Source organism: Xylaria bambusicola (genome assembly GCF_022495145.1).
Source record: "Xylaria bambusicola strain CBS 139988 unplaced genomic scaffold F5B22scaffold_45, whole genome shotgun sequence".
Classification (NCBI taxonomy): domain Eukaryota; kingdom Fungi; phylum Ascomycota; class Sordariomycetes; order Xylariales; family Xylariaceae; genus Xylaria; species Xylaria bambusicola.
Genome location: NW_025953598.1, coordinates 43,709 through 58,911, shown reverse-complemented (window position 1 = coordinate 58,911; position 15,203 = coordinate 43,709). Strand labels below are relative to the sequence as shown.

The 15,203-nt window shown below is 48.2% G+C and overlaps 7 protein-coding genes across 7 annotated transcripts; 6 read left to right on the top strand and 1 right to left on the bottom strand.

The window, feature by feature from the left end:
* The first annotated feature begins 497 nt into the window (after positions 1 to 497).
* On the top strand, positions 498 to 1,899 carry F5B22DRAFT_619423 (NADH-ubiquinone oxidoreductase 23 kDa subunit). The gene is made up of 4 exons (XM_047975775.1): positions 498 to 886; positions 950 to 977; positions 1,132 to 1,224; positions 1,337 to 1,899. Exons 1-4 carry the CDS (start codon positions 615 to 617, stop codon positions 1,610 to 1,612), a joined length of 669 nt encoding a protein of 222 aa, XP_047827709.1. The 5' UTR covers positions 498 to 614; the 3' UTR covers positions 1,613 to 1,899.
* Positions 1,900 to 2,015: 116 nt separating this feature from the next.
* Positions 2,016 to 3,571, top strand: F5B22DRAFT_619420 (acyl carrier protein-like protein). Its single transcript, XM_047975774.1, has 5 exons — positions 2,016 to 2,421; positions 2,629 to 2,646; positions 2,714 to 2,794; positions 2,895 to 2,943; positions 3,030 to 3,571. Exons 1-5 carry the CDS (start codon positions 2,209 to 2,211, stop codon positions 3,074 to 3,076), a joined length of 408 nt encoding a protein of 135 aa, XP_047827708.1. The 5' UTR covers positions 2,016 to 2,208; the 3' UTR covers positions 3,077 to 3,571.
* Positions 3,572 to 4,333: 762 nt separating this feature from the next.
* On the top strand, positions 4,334 to 5,394 carry F5B22DRAFT_649636 (uncharacterized protein; the record flags this gene model as incomplete). The annotated part of the gene is made up of 3 exons (XM_047979202.1): positions 4,334 to 4,408; positions 4,475 to 4,615; positions 4,705 to 5,394. The coding sequence occupies 3 exons, from the start codon at positions 4,334 to 4,336 to the stop codon at positions 5,392 to 5,394; spliced, it is 906 nt and encodes a 301-aa protein (XP_047827707.1).
* A 540-nt stretch (positions 5,395 to 5,934) lies between these two features.
* Positions 5,935 to 6,423, top strand: F5B22DRAFT_649635 (uncharacterized protein; the record flags this gene model as incomplete). Its single annotated transcript, XM_047979201.1, has 1 exon — positions 5,935 to 6,423. One exon carries the CDS (start codon positions 5,935 to 5,937, stop codon positions 6,421 to 6,423), a length of 489 nt encoding a protein of 162 aa, XP_047827706.1.
* A 609-nt stretch (positions 6,424 to 7,032) lies between these two features.
* F5B22DRAFT_381843 (uncharacterized protein) lies at positions 7,033 to 8,646 on the top strand. Its single transcript, XM_047971287.1, has 2 exons — positions 7,033 to 7,521; positions 7,678 to 8,646. The coding sequence occupies exons 1-2, from the start codon at positions 7,271 to 7,273 to the stop codon at positions 8,336 to 8,338; spliced, it is 912 nt and encodes a 303-aa protein (XP_047827705.1). The 5' UTR covers positions 7,033 to 7,270; the 3' UTR covers positions 8,339 to 8,646.
* Positions 8,647 to 11,510: 2,864 nt separating this feature from the next.
* On the top strand, positions 11,511 to 13,906 carry F5B22DRAFT_381837 (MFS general substrate transporter). Its single transcript, XM_047971286.1, has 2 exons — positions 11,511 to 12,421; positions 12,479 to 13,906. The coding sequence occupies exons 1-2, from the start codon at positions 11,826 to 11,828 to the stop codon at positions 13,827 to 13,829; spliced, it is 1,947 nt and encodes a 648-aa protein (XP_047827704.1). The 5' UTR covers positions 11,511 to 11,825; the 3' UTR covers positions 13,830 to 13,906.
* Positions 13,907 to 14,347: 441 nt separating this feature from the next.
* On the bottom strand, positions 14,348 to 15,202 carry F5B22DRAFT_381828 (uncharacterized protein). The gene is made up of 2 exons (XM_047971285.1): positions 14,636 to 15,202; positions 14,348 to 14,551 (listed from the first exon to the last, which is right to left on the bottom strand). Exons 1-2 carry the CDS (start codon positions 15,001 to 15,003, stop codon positions 14,365 to 14,367), a joined length of 555 nt encoding a protein of 184 aa, XP_047827703.1. The 5' UTR covers positions 15,004 to 15,202; the 3' UTR covers positions 14,348 to 14,364.
* Between the last annotated feature and the right edge of the window lies 1 nt (position 15,203).

Sequence of the window (15,203 nt, the reverse complement as noted above, 5' to 3'; positions counted from 1 at the left end):
CTTTCACCCCTCAGTTCTCACCTGCATTAGGCCAGTATGTGAAACGCTCTAAGTTCTGTGAGGAAATATTCTTCAAAGCCGTAGCGTGCGAATCAATCTGATCCTGTTATTGGATTGCTGTTCGCTGTTATGGTAAGGTTACAAAGTAGGTAGCTGACTTGGCAAATACAAAAATAGTAGAACTATCACCGCAACCCATTGTATCTCAATTTGCTACCTCTTTGCCGCATTTCATAGGTTTCCTTTGATACTTAGGTAGACTCTGTATTTGGTTCAAGCCACACATAGACACAGAACCTTAGGTAGGCAGGACCACCAGACAGGTTGGAGTTGGAACCAGAGAAAGGCGCCACAGTGAGCTAAGTAAGGGTGGCTTGACAAGACGCTCAGTGGGAGCTCTCCCAGTATCTGCACCACCAACCAATCACAGCTTCTCTTTTGTAATAGACAGTGGTGGACTCCACCAAAACGTCCCCAAACTTGAACATGACCTCCAAGCTAGCTCGGATTGAATAATGTTCGCCTCTCTGCCTCGTCCCTAGCAATTGCGCTCGGCCATCGACCCTCTCCCCTCCACCTCTCCCTCCAGCTTCATCGCCCAATTGCACTCCATCATGCAAGGGCTCACCACATCGACGACTGCCACAATGCTGTCTCGACAGCTTGTGCGCCGGCAACCCCTGCCCACTGCCACCATGGCCCGAATAGTCGCGCAGCGCACCTACGCCACCCCGTCCGGTCCCCCGCCAGCGGGCTTCCGATTGCCTAGGTCGAAGCGATGGGACGATGAATCTGAGTCCACCCTCGATCGAGCAGGCCGATTTTTCCTCCTGACTGAGATGTTCCGCGGCATGTATGTCGCGATGGAGCAATACTTCAGGCCACCGTGAGTCTGCCTCGGTTGAAGCTGGGATTTGAAGACTCAATGCTGATCTATTTACCATGTTAGATACACCATCTACTATCCTTTTGAAAAGGTCCGTGGCAATATAGATCAACTTTGATTTCTATTACGAGGAACGAATGAGTGCCAATGATGGGCTACACTGCCTGGTCCGCGGCATATGAGCAATGAGCATAAGCATGCGATATAGTTACATGGCGATATATGTTAATACTGGTATTATACAGGGGCCTATCTCTCCGCGCTTCCGTGGTGAACATGCATTGAGACGATACCCTTCAGGAGAGGAGCGCTGTATCGCCTGCAAGTTATGTGAAGCTGTGGGTTTACCCCTTAAGTTTCTGTTGTCTAATGTTGATCCGCCCGTGACGGTCAAGCTATATGTTACTGTTATCACTTTATGCATGCGTGGAATGCTGACACTTGTTACAGGTTTGCCCGGCGCAAGCTATCACAATTGAAGCAGAGGAGCGAGCAGATGGCTCGAGGAGAACAACTCGCTATGATATCGATATGACAAAGTGCATCTACTGTGGCTTCTGCCAGGAGTCGTGTCCCGTTGACGCCATCGTCGAATCACCCAATGCTGAGTATGCGACCGAGACACGCGAGGAGCTGCTGTACAACAAGGAGAAGCTTTTGGCTAATGGAGACAAATGGGAGCCTGAGCTGGCGGCAAACATCAGAGCTGATGCTCCTTACAGATAAAAGTGCCACTGCACCTATATTCGTCCGAGACAAAATAGTAAGAACTGTACATATCACCTAAGACTACTGATAAGCTTTTTCCGTTTGTGGCGTATGGCTGCGTTTCAAAGCATCTTTAAATATTTCTCATTATATGCTACCTGGCAACTGCGCCGTGATTCATTTCCCTAGCGATGGGTCCATCAATTTCCATTGATACCTACAAGGCAAAAATGGGCTATGACGAGGTACATAAAGTTCGAAGACGTAATCAACAATGGCCAGGTAGGGGCCAGGTGCAAGCAACTGGCAATAAAGACTACATAGTAAGCCGTCAACGGCCAGTCAGAGCCGGTCTACCGTGTAGTACATATCACGTGAAGCTACCCCCCAACTGGTACTGCTAGCTCCGCAGGCCTAAGCTCGGATATCCAGTCTTAGACGAGAAATTTATCATGACCTGCTTCGTCACTTAGTAGTAGCTCTCCTGTGATACCGGCCCTCATCCGACCAGCCATCGTCAACACCGCTGCCCACAACCGCACAACCGTGTCCGGTCCTTGCACGCACTCTCTACAATCTCGCCACATTCAATTGAGCCTGTGTCTACCGCCGATATGTTCCGAACAGCTATCCTCCGATCTGCCGTCACGGCCTCTCGCATTGCGCGACCTGTTGCCGCTCGCTCTGCCTTCGTCATGCCCAAAGCCGTTGCACAAACATCAAGGATCGCCGCCGTTCCCGCTGTACGGATGTACTCTGCTGGTGGTGGTCTGAAGAAAGAAGAGGTCGAAGGCCGAATCATGAGCATCTTGAGCGGCTTCGACAAGGTGAGGCGACCCCATTTCTAAAATCAACACTGCGACGATCTTCCGGCTGTTTTGCGCGGACTCCCTGTTCATGTCATGATCTTATCTCAGTCCGAGATGGATGGGAGACGGCACTGGTTCTGTGCAGCGCATTCATCAGCGCATATGGAGTGGTGTCAATCGTCATACTGCCTAGGAGAAGACAACGCTAACTCAAATGTAATCTAGGTCAACGACCCTAACAACGTATGAAATTCCGAGCGGCTTGATGCCATCCGTCCAACTTATTTCGCGGTCCACTGATGCAAAACAGATCAAGCCTAATGCGCACTTTTCAAACGACCTTGCCTTGGACAGCTTGGATACAGTAGAGGTTGTTATGGCGATAGAAGAGGTATGGAATTTATTTTTAGGACGGGGCGAGTTTGACTGTTTTGGAACATCTCCTTGCCAACGGCCTCGGACATTTACTCGGTGGCTAACAAAAAATACAGGAGTTCAGCATCGAGATTCCCGACAAGGACGCCGATGCCATCCACAGTGGTACGTAAACCCTCACCTTTGTGGGGATGTCTTTGACATCCCACCTTTTAACAAGTTTCATGCCACTAACGGAACATTCTCAACAGTAAACCAGGCTGTTGAATACATTTTGAGCCAACCTGATGCCAACTAAACTATTGCCTATATTGTACATTAATAGCTGCGCCACTCGCACACAAAATAACATGTGCTTGGAATACTAGGGTATCCTGAAGCGGTCGCCTGGGTTACATGCGGATTTTATGCACGATAAGAAGCCGAGCATGTCAAACCCCGTAGAAGACATGCTTGGTTTAGTCGAGCTAAAACTGATCGTGATGATAGCTGTCATCATGGCGTGCGGATGTTTTACAGCTTGACCCCACGCCCTTGTACTAGTGTATAGAGCTTTTATTCAACATTTTACAAGTGATTACGCGTGTGGGAGTCCTTCCCGCGTTTAACCAACATGCAAGCCTGTGTTGTAGCATTTCACTTAACTGTGGCCTAACTTCGGATTAGCTTACGTATTTTTATTCTGGTCGAACGTATATTGTCTTTGGCACGTGTAGGGATTGGTTTGATCACGAATGGATAAGACTAGAAATATGTATTGATATCTCTATAGAATAATTATGAAACTAAACAAGCGTGGTGTGTTGTTCGTGAATATCAGTTACTAGCAACCACATATCATCTTCCAACGGTGCCTTCATGGCATAGTTTCCTGCTTTCACTCCTCGATCGGACTTGTCTATACGCTAAGTTTGGTGAGCCAAATCTGAGGGTTAGTACCTAGATGATATTTCGTGTGCTAAAGGCAGCTCCAAGGGGAAAGCAGGATCTTTTGCGTATAGTACTGTTACTCGCCCTGGAGGTGGAACATCCCACGTGTACCCTTTGTGCCATAAACTGTTTCCTGCGTACGTGTGATGTGCAGACTGTCCCGTGGAATCTGTTGATCTAGGTAGGTGATCAACAGGTATACGAGACTGTGCTGCCTATTGAGGTAGGTACTTGCCATTGCATACAACGGCAGTGCTCGTCTAGGTACCTTGCTTATCCAGCTGACTTCTGGTAGGGACGTAACATTGTCAGCACCAACACGATGTCGCCATCTGCCTGGTAACGCGACAAAGTTATGAAGCTCAACCCAAGCCCTGACAAGTTCCATTCCTTTTTGAGTGCCTGCTATTATCGTATTGGTGAAAAGCACGCCGACCTAGGCTAGTTAAGATCCTAAGCTGCACATTGGAACCAACATCACTTTGCCAGCCTCTATGTTTGTCCAAGCCGTTCACGATGGCCATATACCTGCTTAAATATCGCCCTTTGGTAGCGGCGATTTATCATTCAACATCCAAGAATGTCATAGCAACACTCTTCATTTCATTACCTTCCCTATGACATTATGACGACAGTGACCCAGCTTGTACATCTGAGCGATGATATCGTCCTCAAGGCTCAAGATAGTCCCTGGCCCACTGTTCATGAAAAACCTTTTTGAGATATTCAAGTGCGTGGGTACAGCAAGTTCGACGCATTGCTCAAGAACGACGACATACGATCGAAACCGGAATCCTGGAGACAGGACCTAATCGGCCGGGTTAATGGTCTATTCGATCGAGCCAACGAGCTGGCAATATACACCCAGCCTAACAAGAGCAGGTGGCGCATGCAGCTCGAAACCCTGGTATTTCCCCGGGCCACGAAGGAAGAAGCGTGGTAGGTGTCTACAACACAATTTTAAATGCGTGTAAGTCGAGTCAATGAATTCAATAGCCTTCGTTGCCAGGGGCTGCTCTGGAGATCGGAGACCGATCAACAATCAGAGGACCGCAGGAAGCGCCGAAAGTCTTGTCATTGTACCTCGCAAAGTTATTCTCAGAGCTTGTACGTGCTGTGATCATTCTTGACGACCATGTTCGAGCAGGAGACTTACAATCTATGGTCGAAAGAGAATTGAAGAAGATTTTAAAAAATCGCCAAAGCCGTGATGGGATCCGCGTCTTCGGGAGTGACATCAATCCCAGGCATGGAACCATTCGTGATCGTGTAGGAGGAAAGGGGCCAGCTACAGAGCATGCCCGACAGCACTCGGATGCCAACCATACTCCGCCACCGCATCAAAACTTGTTTCCTAACAAATCACTAAAAATGAAACTTGGTTCAATTCGGTCTACTCGTTCGATTCAGTATCATTTCCGCGGCCTATTCATTACCGAAGAAAATGTAGACAGCCTCTTGGTCTTGAGCAAAGAGCCAGATTTCAGTATCAGTCGCAGCACAGAGGATGCGCGTCGTCTCCTCGAGAGCCTACAGCAACACAGCGAGTTAATCCTTACAACACAATTCGCATTAGATGAAATGGAGTATATGTGGACCGGTGAAAGAAGTACGTCAGAATCCAAACTTGGTTCAGCGACCGAGATCGAAGTTTATGCCGTCCTCGAGTACCGCTGCTTTTTTTGACCAATTCTGGAATATTACGAGTCAGCTTGCCTGTTTATCAATATCAAAGCCCGCGCTGGTAATACTAATGAAGGCTGCCTCAAACGGAAGCTACCAAGCTAAAGAACTATCAAACACACCGCGCATCTGCCCTAGCACGGCGATCTCTGAAGCAATTACTTGCCTTCAGTCGGACTCATTTTTACAAGTTATTCAATCTGCTATCACGGATACAATGCTTTCAATACGCCTAGGGCCTGATCCTCGAAGCAAAGACACTTCCACCTCACTCGTTCAGGTCTTGAAGTTCCATACCTGCAACCAATCTCAAATATCCCACATAATCAGGAAATATTCTTGCCTGGCTGAGAAAAAGCTACCAGGAGAGCTGCCACGACATGCATTGTATAGAAAGACTAGAAATGAGGGTGGTAACACATCGAAGGACCGATGGCTGTCTGAATATCGCCATCGCATGGCTAATCGTTCTTTTCGGAGGGAGTCAGATAAGATTATTCTTCAGGAATCAGAAAAGGACCATGAACCGTGGTCTTGCGACAGATGCAACGATACCACGAGATTCAGTTGCTAGGAAAAAGCCAGTGGGCAACGTGGCAGCCCATTAAAGAACACCCTTCTACCGATATTAAACCTATTTTTGTTGAAGGCCACCAGGAAAACACATCGGGGGACACGGAACAAAGACGTCCTAATTTCTGCCTAATCACAATCGGAGAGACAGGAGGTATTATGAGCCTTGCAAGCATCGTCAAAGCCCACCTCAAGAGTAATCAGGCCTATCAGGCAACCTTACAAGACCTTCGGTCGACACATGAGAAGGAAAAGGGACCTGTCCTGTACAACACCCCCCTCTCGTATCGCGAGCTTACCGACAAAGAATACGATTATTTGAATACCTGGATAGTAGAGCTACAAGACAGAGAGAATGATAATAAGATCAGGGAGGCTTGTAACAAAGGGCTTTATAACTTTTTAAGGCGTGCGGACTCGCAGGGCGAGGAAACGGATTCACGCAAGAGGAAGCGCTGAGGACGGAGTACACAATTCCGGGAAAACCGGCATCATACTCAATATCCCGGCGCATGGCGACATATGTATCTACATAGCCCCTGTTTCCATTCTGAAGGATTTTCGCCAAGGAGATGCGATGGGGGTGATTCGCTGGGGACATAGCATAGCGGCACCACACTCTACTTCAGTGTTATATATATGCCACTGGTACTACCCAAGGCTTCTTGGGGATCAAGCATACTGATCCTTTTAATAGTATACACCCAATAGATGTCACAAGGTATAGTTCTCGCGTCTGTATTTATGCGATAGTATACTGAGCGTGCAGAGCGTAATAATTGTGTGCTTTGAGCTAATAAAAAGCCAGCTCAGCTTTGATCTGCTCTAAAGCAGAAATATATCTATATAATAATTGACTTTTTCTTGAAAGCTGAATATGATGGAAGCAAAATAAATAGTACCATGCATTAGGCATGCTGACGTAAGATAGCTACTACAACTGTTACACTCGGTTCTCATACCAGATCTGTGTTTGGGGTCACTTCATTGTAAGCTACGGTTCATTTACTTAGTTAGGCTTACACCCCTAGGCAGGATCAAATGCTGTACAACTTCAAAAGGTCACATTGGATAGGTAAGCATCTTTTGATTGGTGTTTCGTAGGGATTCAGAAAACTCGATGGCATAATAGATCCTTCGTGTCATGATGGTGTTACGGTGTGTCATCTCCCTAGCAAGCTCAAGACTATGCATCTTCTTTAAATGCGCAAGCGTGCGCGGTAGAATTTCAGTGGCAATCATTCTCACAGTCAACTCCACCTGACTCCATGTGATCACCTATCCAGCACTTTTAGAACATCTCGACATGACAAACCTGGGACCGCTTACTACCAACTACAAGCCTACTAGCAGCGCAAGATGCAGCTCTATATACCTAGCGACGGATTCTGAAGGGGTTTGGTTAGAACGAGGTGATACGTCTGAAGGTTGTTTTCCGTCTAATTTCACGCCACTCGATGGATATTATTACTCGCCCGGGATCTGCCAGGATAGCTACACGTATGCCTGTATCTTTGGATCAGGCTCCCGCCAGACCTCTGCTACATGTTGTCCTAGGTGCGTCGATTGACTTGGAAGTGCATTTTTCTAGAGCTCAGATGGATCACATTGCCTGGATGAAAATGTGTATGAAGATGAACTGATGGAAAAGATTCAAGAAGCCAGACTCTACTATATGAGGCTAACAAACAAGACGACGTTGTGCACTTGCAGTGGTTATACTTGTCGAGCAACTCGAGAAGCAAATGACAACGCAGCGTGTCAATCGGTCCTCGAGTCAGACAGTTCGTACATCGGCGACGTGATATCGTATCCTAACGGAGTCGCTGAAGTAATCGGAACAACGACAGCATTGATTGGGGCAGGTGAAACCATCTATGCTATCGGTGTGCCGGTGCGAAGAGCTGCGACCGACCCTCAGTGGAGTATATTGTCGACGAGTCTGGACAGCGCGACTACGCAGATCGGGACGGTCTCAACAAGTAGCGAGATCACGACTCAGGAGTCGATACCACTCCCAAAAACGAGTGATGCGTCTGGAGATCCAGCATCTAGTACACCTGCCTCTACCAATGCCCTCGACCCCCCTATAGACAGCTCTACTACTCAAACACGCAACACCACAATAGGGGCTATCGTCGGAGCCGTACTAGGCGCGCTACTTATATTAGCGGCAGCGGCAGTTACACTTTATTGTATTCGAAAACGCAAGAAGAGATCGACTCAACCATTAGATGTTGTTAGTGCTACCGAAAAGCCAAGAGCACAAACTCCAAGATATGAGCTAGAAGAGCAGATGGGAATACAGGAGATGAATGGGCGTGCAGCCGCTGCGGAGTTACATGGGCATTGGCAGCCAGTAGAGCTGAGCTAAGACACGTCAAAGGATCTCTTGAGCAGGCATTAAAGTTATAACTGTATACGGACATACAAGTTGTGACATGAGAAAGTTAATACATGGGAAACCGGGTAATAAACGGAACATGGCTAGTGAAGATCTTTCTTTCCTTATCTGTTATGGCATTACTAAATGACACATACTTTAGAGCGCGGTCATTGTTGGAATGATAAGTCCACTAGGAGATTTTCCAGAAGTAATATGAGTGTCTCAAGCACCTACCTAGTTACTGCTGAACATGTTGATATCCTACTGTTTAAGGACACATACCTTAAAAAAGACCCATTATATGAAGATATCAGGCTTACAGACCTGAGCTGGCATGAAACACCCTTGGAACTTGAGGATTAGCAAAGAACGGCAAAAGCCGTGCCAATTGTATGATGCATTAGCACCGAGGCCCACTGCCACAGAGGTATGGAGTCCCGTACCCTTACTACCAGGCCAGCGGTAACGGCGCCGCCAGACTCATGCTAGCCCGGGCCAAATAGCCGCTAGCCAAGTAGGTAGTCAGACTGTGCTCGGTCAGCTCAGTGCCGACAGTAATTGGGGAGTCCAATAGAACCGTTTCTCATGAGACTGGCGGATAATTACAACTCGGCTTAATTGCTCACACTCCTTCAGCTCCGGACAATAAGTAGTCGTAAGGTTCTCGTAACATTTTACTTACTTATAGAAGACCACTCCCATCAGAGTTTACGGGAGATAGGCGCTTGAACAGGTACAGAGGGCCACAAAGTTAGATTGTCATATGTAGACAGAACCTACAATCAAGACCGGGAAAGGTCATTGAGAAAAGGAGTCTTAGATGGCGTGAATATCACGGGCCTGAATAGCCTAAGTTTTCTCCCATTTTCAGGATGAGAAACCAAGGCCCTCGAGACTTCGAGAGAATTATACTGAATATAATCAAGTTTTAAGCTCTGTAGTCCACACAGTAGAGCCCTTGTCACACAAGGCGCATGACTAAAGATGCGAGTACTGCCCAAGGGGTAAATTTAAAGTACCACGCGCAAATACTAAAAATCAGTAATCATCAAATCCAGCCAGTACGCCTTTACAACTCTACCATAACAAAAGAACGGTGCTTGTACAACAGAGGGGGCCACCTGTGGACCCTACATGTATGGTGGCCGATCCTCCACTCAGTCGGATAGAAGGGTCGCGTCTGCAAAGCACTACAGTGGTATGCCTCGATAGCAAGGTACAGTACCTAGTCTAGATCTATACAATTCCACTCACGTTATGCTGGTATCCAATCGTCGCTGGAGACAGGGGGATAGTTTGGAAGAATCTGAAGATGGGTGTCTGGGTTCTAACACCGGTCACAAAGATGGTAATTGTTAGAGCAACGCTATTTTCTGAGAGAGTGAAAGTACTGTTGCTCACAAGGCTGTTATACAGTTGCTGGTAGGAGTCTTGCTGCTCCAAAACCCCTGCCTACAAGGTATATTCATACAGATATCCTGCCAAGGCCCCTGGCCTGTACAAAATTTAGGGTTGCGCTAACAATCAGCATCCTTCTGGCCTGTACTATGTATGTAGAAGAGGAGTATACTAATTAGTGCATGATCTCGAATAATTCGTATGATTGAATCAGTAGGGAGGTCCATCTACTCAAGCGCGCGCTACTATGAATGGTTACACTAATTTAGTCGAGTTACAGATTGGGAACGGTGGTAAAGAGGCTTGAGTTGATTTTGTGAAGGAAAAAAAAAAAAAAGAACTATGCAGTCTTACTTAGTAAAGGCACCAGCCTAGGTACCAGATTTTAGAAATGGTGCATATTGCCATCGTGTAGGACGGTGAGCAGCGACATATACTTACTTATGTGAGTACCTGCTTCTACAACTTGAAATGAAGTGGGTGATACTTTAGGAGTTACTGTAGCCGCCTTTTCAATACGGGCTGTGAGCTATCGTCAACTTTTAAGGTCATTTGCGGCATACAAGACCTTTTCACTTGGGCCTGTTTGTTGCTTGCAGATAATGAAAAGACTGCTGCAGACACCTACATCCTAGTAAGAGATTATTATGTAAGATGATTGTGTCTGTCTCGGTACTTGAACTTTGCCGAGCAACACGGCATACCCAATAGGTACTGGTAACTAGCGGGAGCCGGGATCGGCACAAGGTTCGGCAAGGATCAATGACGTAGCCAAGTCGCTTGGCAGGCCCCGAACATTTTCTTACTATTCTACCTAGACTAGTTTGTCCAAGTGACCAACTTCCGTCGGCAGACAATCTTTGTTAAGCCTCTAGACTGATCCACAACTTTTCCTTGCTGGCAGGGAGAGACCAGGGAGAGACAAGGGAGTAACAGGGGACTAATATGGCGATACGCACTACGCACGCTATGTAGGAATGTAGGAACACCAACCCTGCCCCGAATTTCTAATCAATTGCTTCTAGATGACGTTGGTTTGCATAGGTAGAGAGAGGGCTTTACGCTTGCACGATGGAAGATCCTTGACGCAGAACCATTGTCCAAAAAACTAAGACATAAGCTGCATGCGTATCTACATGTATACTTACGTACGTACATACATACGGACATACATATGTAGAAATGGTGTTTATTGGCGTGACAATCGAGACAATGACATTCTAGTACCTACCTTGAAAGTAAGAAAAAACCAATCCAGGAGCACTGCCATGACGTAGCTGCTCACGGAGAACCTGGGAGTGCCACCAAGCGGGGCAGGTGGGAACTTGCAAAGGCTTCTTTTCATAGCACCCTTGCCCGTTCTGCCCATCCTAGAACTATCCTTGAACCATCCTTGAACAGAAATTTCGGAAATGGTCAGATCGATCGACACATTTGGTAGGCTCATCTGAGCATGCTAGGCTCGGGCCCGTTCTGTTGGTCCATTACCAGCACGTGTGCGCCGTCGAAACGTCGTCGGACCGTGGTCGTGCTGTGTCGTGAGCGTGGGCTCGGTGTGGCCAACTACGACTCGAAGATCTCTCTGGCTCTTCGCCCGGTCAGACCCGGTGCTTACATTTTCGGCCATAGCGACAGCTGTGGAACGACAAGTAGATTCCTCCATCCACCTTTGCGCATATCATCGCCTGTTATATAAGGCCGAGTACCCATTAAACTCATCCACCCCTTCTGCATACCCCATGGAGACCAGACCAACAACCACTATTAACATACTTTGCAGCCGAACTGCAGGACTTTGCGGTGGAAATTGGCTACGAACCCACACCACTGCCTCGTCATCGTATTAATAGCCCATTCCCCCCTCATCACCATCCCCAAAATTTCCCAGATTATTCCCCTTGTTCCCCAGGTCTGTTCCCCCAGACCCTCTCCACACACGTGTCCGCCCGGTTGGATATCATCCCACAGCATTACTGATGCGTTGGTGAAAGCTTCTCGCTTCTCGCCGCTTCTTATCCCTCAACATTAGAGTTTCTTCACTTATCATAGAGTTCGCAGCGCCACCAAGCCTGGCAAAATGGCGTCCGACCAGGAAAAGCGAGGGTTGCCGGGCGCCTTAACCCCGAGCGCAGATAGCTCTGCTTCTTCGGGCCACAATGTAGCCAACAACCTCGGCGCGCATAAAGTCGAGAAAGAACACGCCAAAGAGCAGACCGGCAAGAGGGAGCTCAAAGAGGAAGACTGTGAAGACGAGCTGGGCTTCGCCTTCTCTAGCAAGAAAAAATGGTGGATATTGACAGTCATTTTCCTCGTCCAGACCTCGATGAATTTCAACACATCGCTCTACTCCAACGGCTTAGTGGGTATCTCAGAGAGGTTCAGTGTCAGCGAACAGGCCGCTCGTGTCGGAGCTGCCATCTACCTCATCACCTATGCCTTCGGATGTGAGCTGTGGGCTCCATGGTCCGAGGAATTCGGTAGAAAGCCCATCCTACAGCTCTCCATGCTCTTTACCAATATATTCAACTTGCCTGTTGTCTTAGCTCCCAACTTTGGGTCACTCCTCGTCGGCCGAGCACTAGGTGGTCTATCCACCGCCGGTGGTAGTGTAACCCTAGGTATGATCGCTGATCTGTACGAAGCTGACCGACAACAATACGCTGTTGCATACATGTGAGTTGCTCGTCATATACCAGCTCGTCTTTCACTTCTGACACCTTTCCCTCACAGTGTGTTCTCATCTGTCGGTGGCTCAGTGCTCGGGCCGATCGTCGGAGGTTTTGTTGAGATACTGGCACCTGGTCAAGCCTGGAAATGGTGTATCTGGATTCAGCTTATCTTCGGTGCCTTCGTTCAGGTTCTTCACCTCTTTACAGTTCCCGAGACGCGTACAACTGTCATGATGAATCAAATTGCCAAGAAACGTAGAAAGGCTGGCGAGGAAGTATATGGTCCTGATGAGATCGAGTCCTTCTGGCATCGATTCACGGTCAAGGAGCTTATATACACTTGGCTGCGACCGTTCCGCATGTTTCTAACTGAGCCGATTGTACTCTCCTTATCGCTACTCTCTGGTTTCTCTGATGCCCTTATCTTCGTCCAGATTCAATCTCTTGGCCTCGTTTTCAAACAATGGGACTTCAATAGCTGGCAAATCGGCCTCGCCTTTGTTGGCTTCGGCGTGGGTTACCTGCTAGCATGGCTTATCTTCATTCCATCTTTCAGCCGAAACAGGAAGCGAAGAGAGAAGCATCCCGAAGACGAGCACGCTCAATACGAATCAAGGATGTATCTCTTGCTATGGCTGGCTCCAATGCTGCCTATTGGTCTGCTCATCTTCGCCTTCGTCAGTGCCGGACCACCGCTTCACTGGATTGGTCCTATAATTGCTACAGCAATCATCGGCATTGCCAACTACGCTATCTACATGGCTACCATCGACTACATGATTTGCGCTTACGGTCCTTATTCAGCTTCGGCTACCGGCGGCAATGGTTGGGCTCGTGACTTTTTGGCCGGTGTCCTCACTGTACCTGCCACTCCATTTTACACAAATATCGGACGGGCTCAGCATAAGAATTTCGAATATCCCTCTCTTATCCTGTTTGCTATTTCAGTCATTCTAGTTGCAGCCGTCTATTGGGTGTACTGGAAGGGCCCCGTTCTCCGCAAGCGATCCCCCTTCGCGCAGAGTCTAGCAGAAGGTACGGCTGAGGTTCTGGGTCGCCGCGTGAGCAATGCAACGCGTCGCTCTAGCACAGCTGGTCACCCTAGTGTCCCACCGACCGCCGCCGGCGCTGCCACTGAACCAGATGTCGAACACACTGCCGCAATCTCGCCGGCAACGAGGGGTCCAAACCGTCCTAGGTTCGGCCCCGAGTCACGACGTAGCTCATATGAAGCTAGTCATCACGCATCATCCCGCCGCCAAAGCCGGATTGCATCACGGAACGTGTCCCGGAACCCCAGCCGGAGAAACAGCCTGGATGAGGTGGAGGACGAGGTAGCTGATATCAACGCTGAGGCTATCAACAATAGGTTGAAAAATCATTTGACTACCATTCCTTCAGTCCAAAACTAGTTAGCGGCGCATTGTGTAGCACCATCAGCGTTGTTTGTATATACTGTGTACCATAATGAATTACACCCATAATGCCTACCATCACAACTCTACGTGATCTCCCTTGCCATGATGTAGGGTTTGAGACATTAAACCTTCTTAAATCTCTCTCCCGAGGTCTAGCTAAGAAATAGTGGTATAATTATGTATGAAAAACCAGTTAGCGACAAAGATATTGTAAACCGATAATGATTAGTAGGCATGGAAGATAAAAACCTGCTCTTTAAAGTATCATTACAGACCAAGTCGTCCCCCTAAGCGAGACCAGGGAATAATTCCATTGCTTCAATCTAGTGAGTAATGATACTTTTATTTGAAATTTATCTACTTCATAAGACTCATGAATCCAATGACATGAAACTGGCTCCTCTTGCTTGCCGGCCTAGACAAATCCTGATGCCCCTCCCCCCGGCTAGACTGCCGATTCTAACCAGCAGGATTACTTGGAGATATCTTCTTTGAGCGCTGAGAATTTCATGCTAAAATCCCGGGGAACCTAGTTCGGCCTCACGGCCTCCTCGCTCGCATACATCACAACAGGGCCGGGCAGAGCGCTTAGCGGGCCGTTAATCTGGCAGACTGTAGGCGTGAATTTGCCCATCTGGAGACAGCTCAGATACGCGTTGGGGTTGCTGGGCATGCCTGGGGCGACGGTGAGCTGGTGTGAGGCATCTAGACCCGCGCTGTGGAGCCGTGTTAGCGAGCGTTCCTCTGAATAAGGCTGTTGTATATGAAGGCAAGCATCATAGCAGGTAGCTTCATCTTACCCGTCTGCCGTCAGCGTTTGATAAAGCTCAACGCGGTAGTTCCCAGAGCTTGTCCAATTATTGAGGCGCCATGCCACCGATGGATCCTCGCATGCAGTCCAATCTATGGGGCCTGGGCTAACACTGGCGGGCCAAGCGTAGCTGCAAGTCGTCGTGAGGTTGGCGCCGTCTGTGGATGACGGGTCCGGGTATGTGACTTTTATGCTGAGAGAGGAGTTGATTGGACCTGTGCCGTAGGGCCCATCGGATGGGAAGGTGCCATGTAGCTCGGTCAGATCAAATTCGTGAACTACTTGCCGCCCGTGAGGCATCGCTAGAGCGATGGGGAGGAGGGTGATAATGGACGTCAAGCTGCTGATGGCGTGCATTGTGATAAAAAATGATTGTTTGTGTACCTAAAATTTGAGGCTAGAGGATTGTTGACGTAGCTTGGGACGAATCTTAAAACACAGGCGTAGCTACGTTGTCAAGTCATCATCGCAAGAAGGAGCGTCACAGCGATAGGGTTTATATACCCCGAGAAAATATTCAGCTAGCCCAGTGTGACCTACCTAGCGGCCTCTATCGC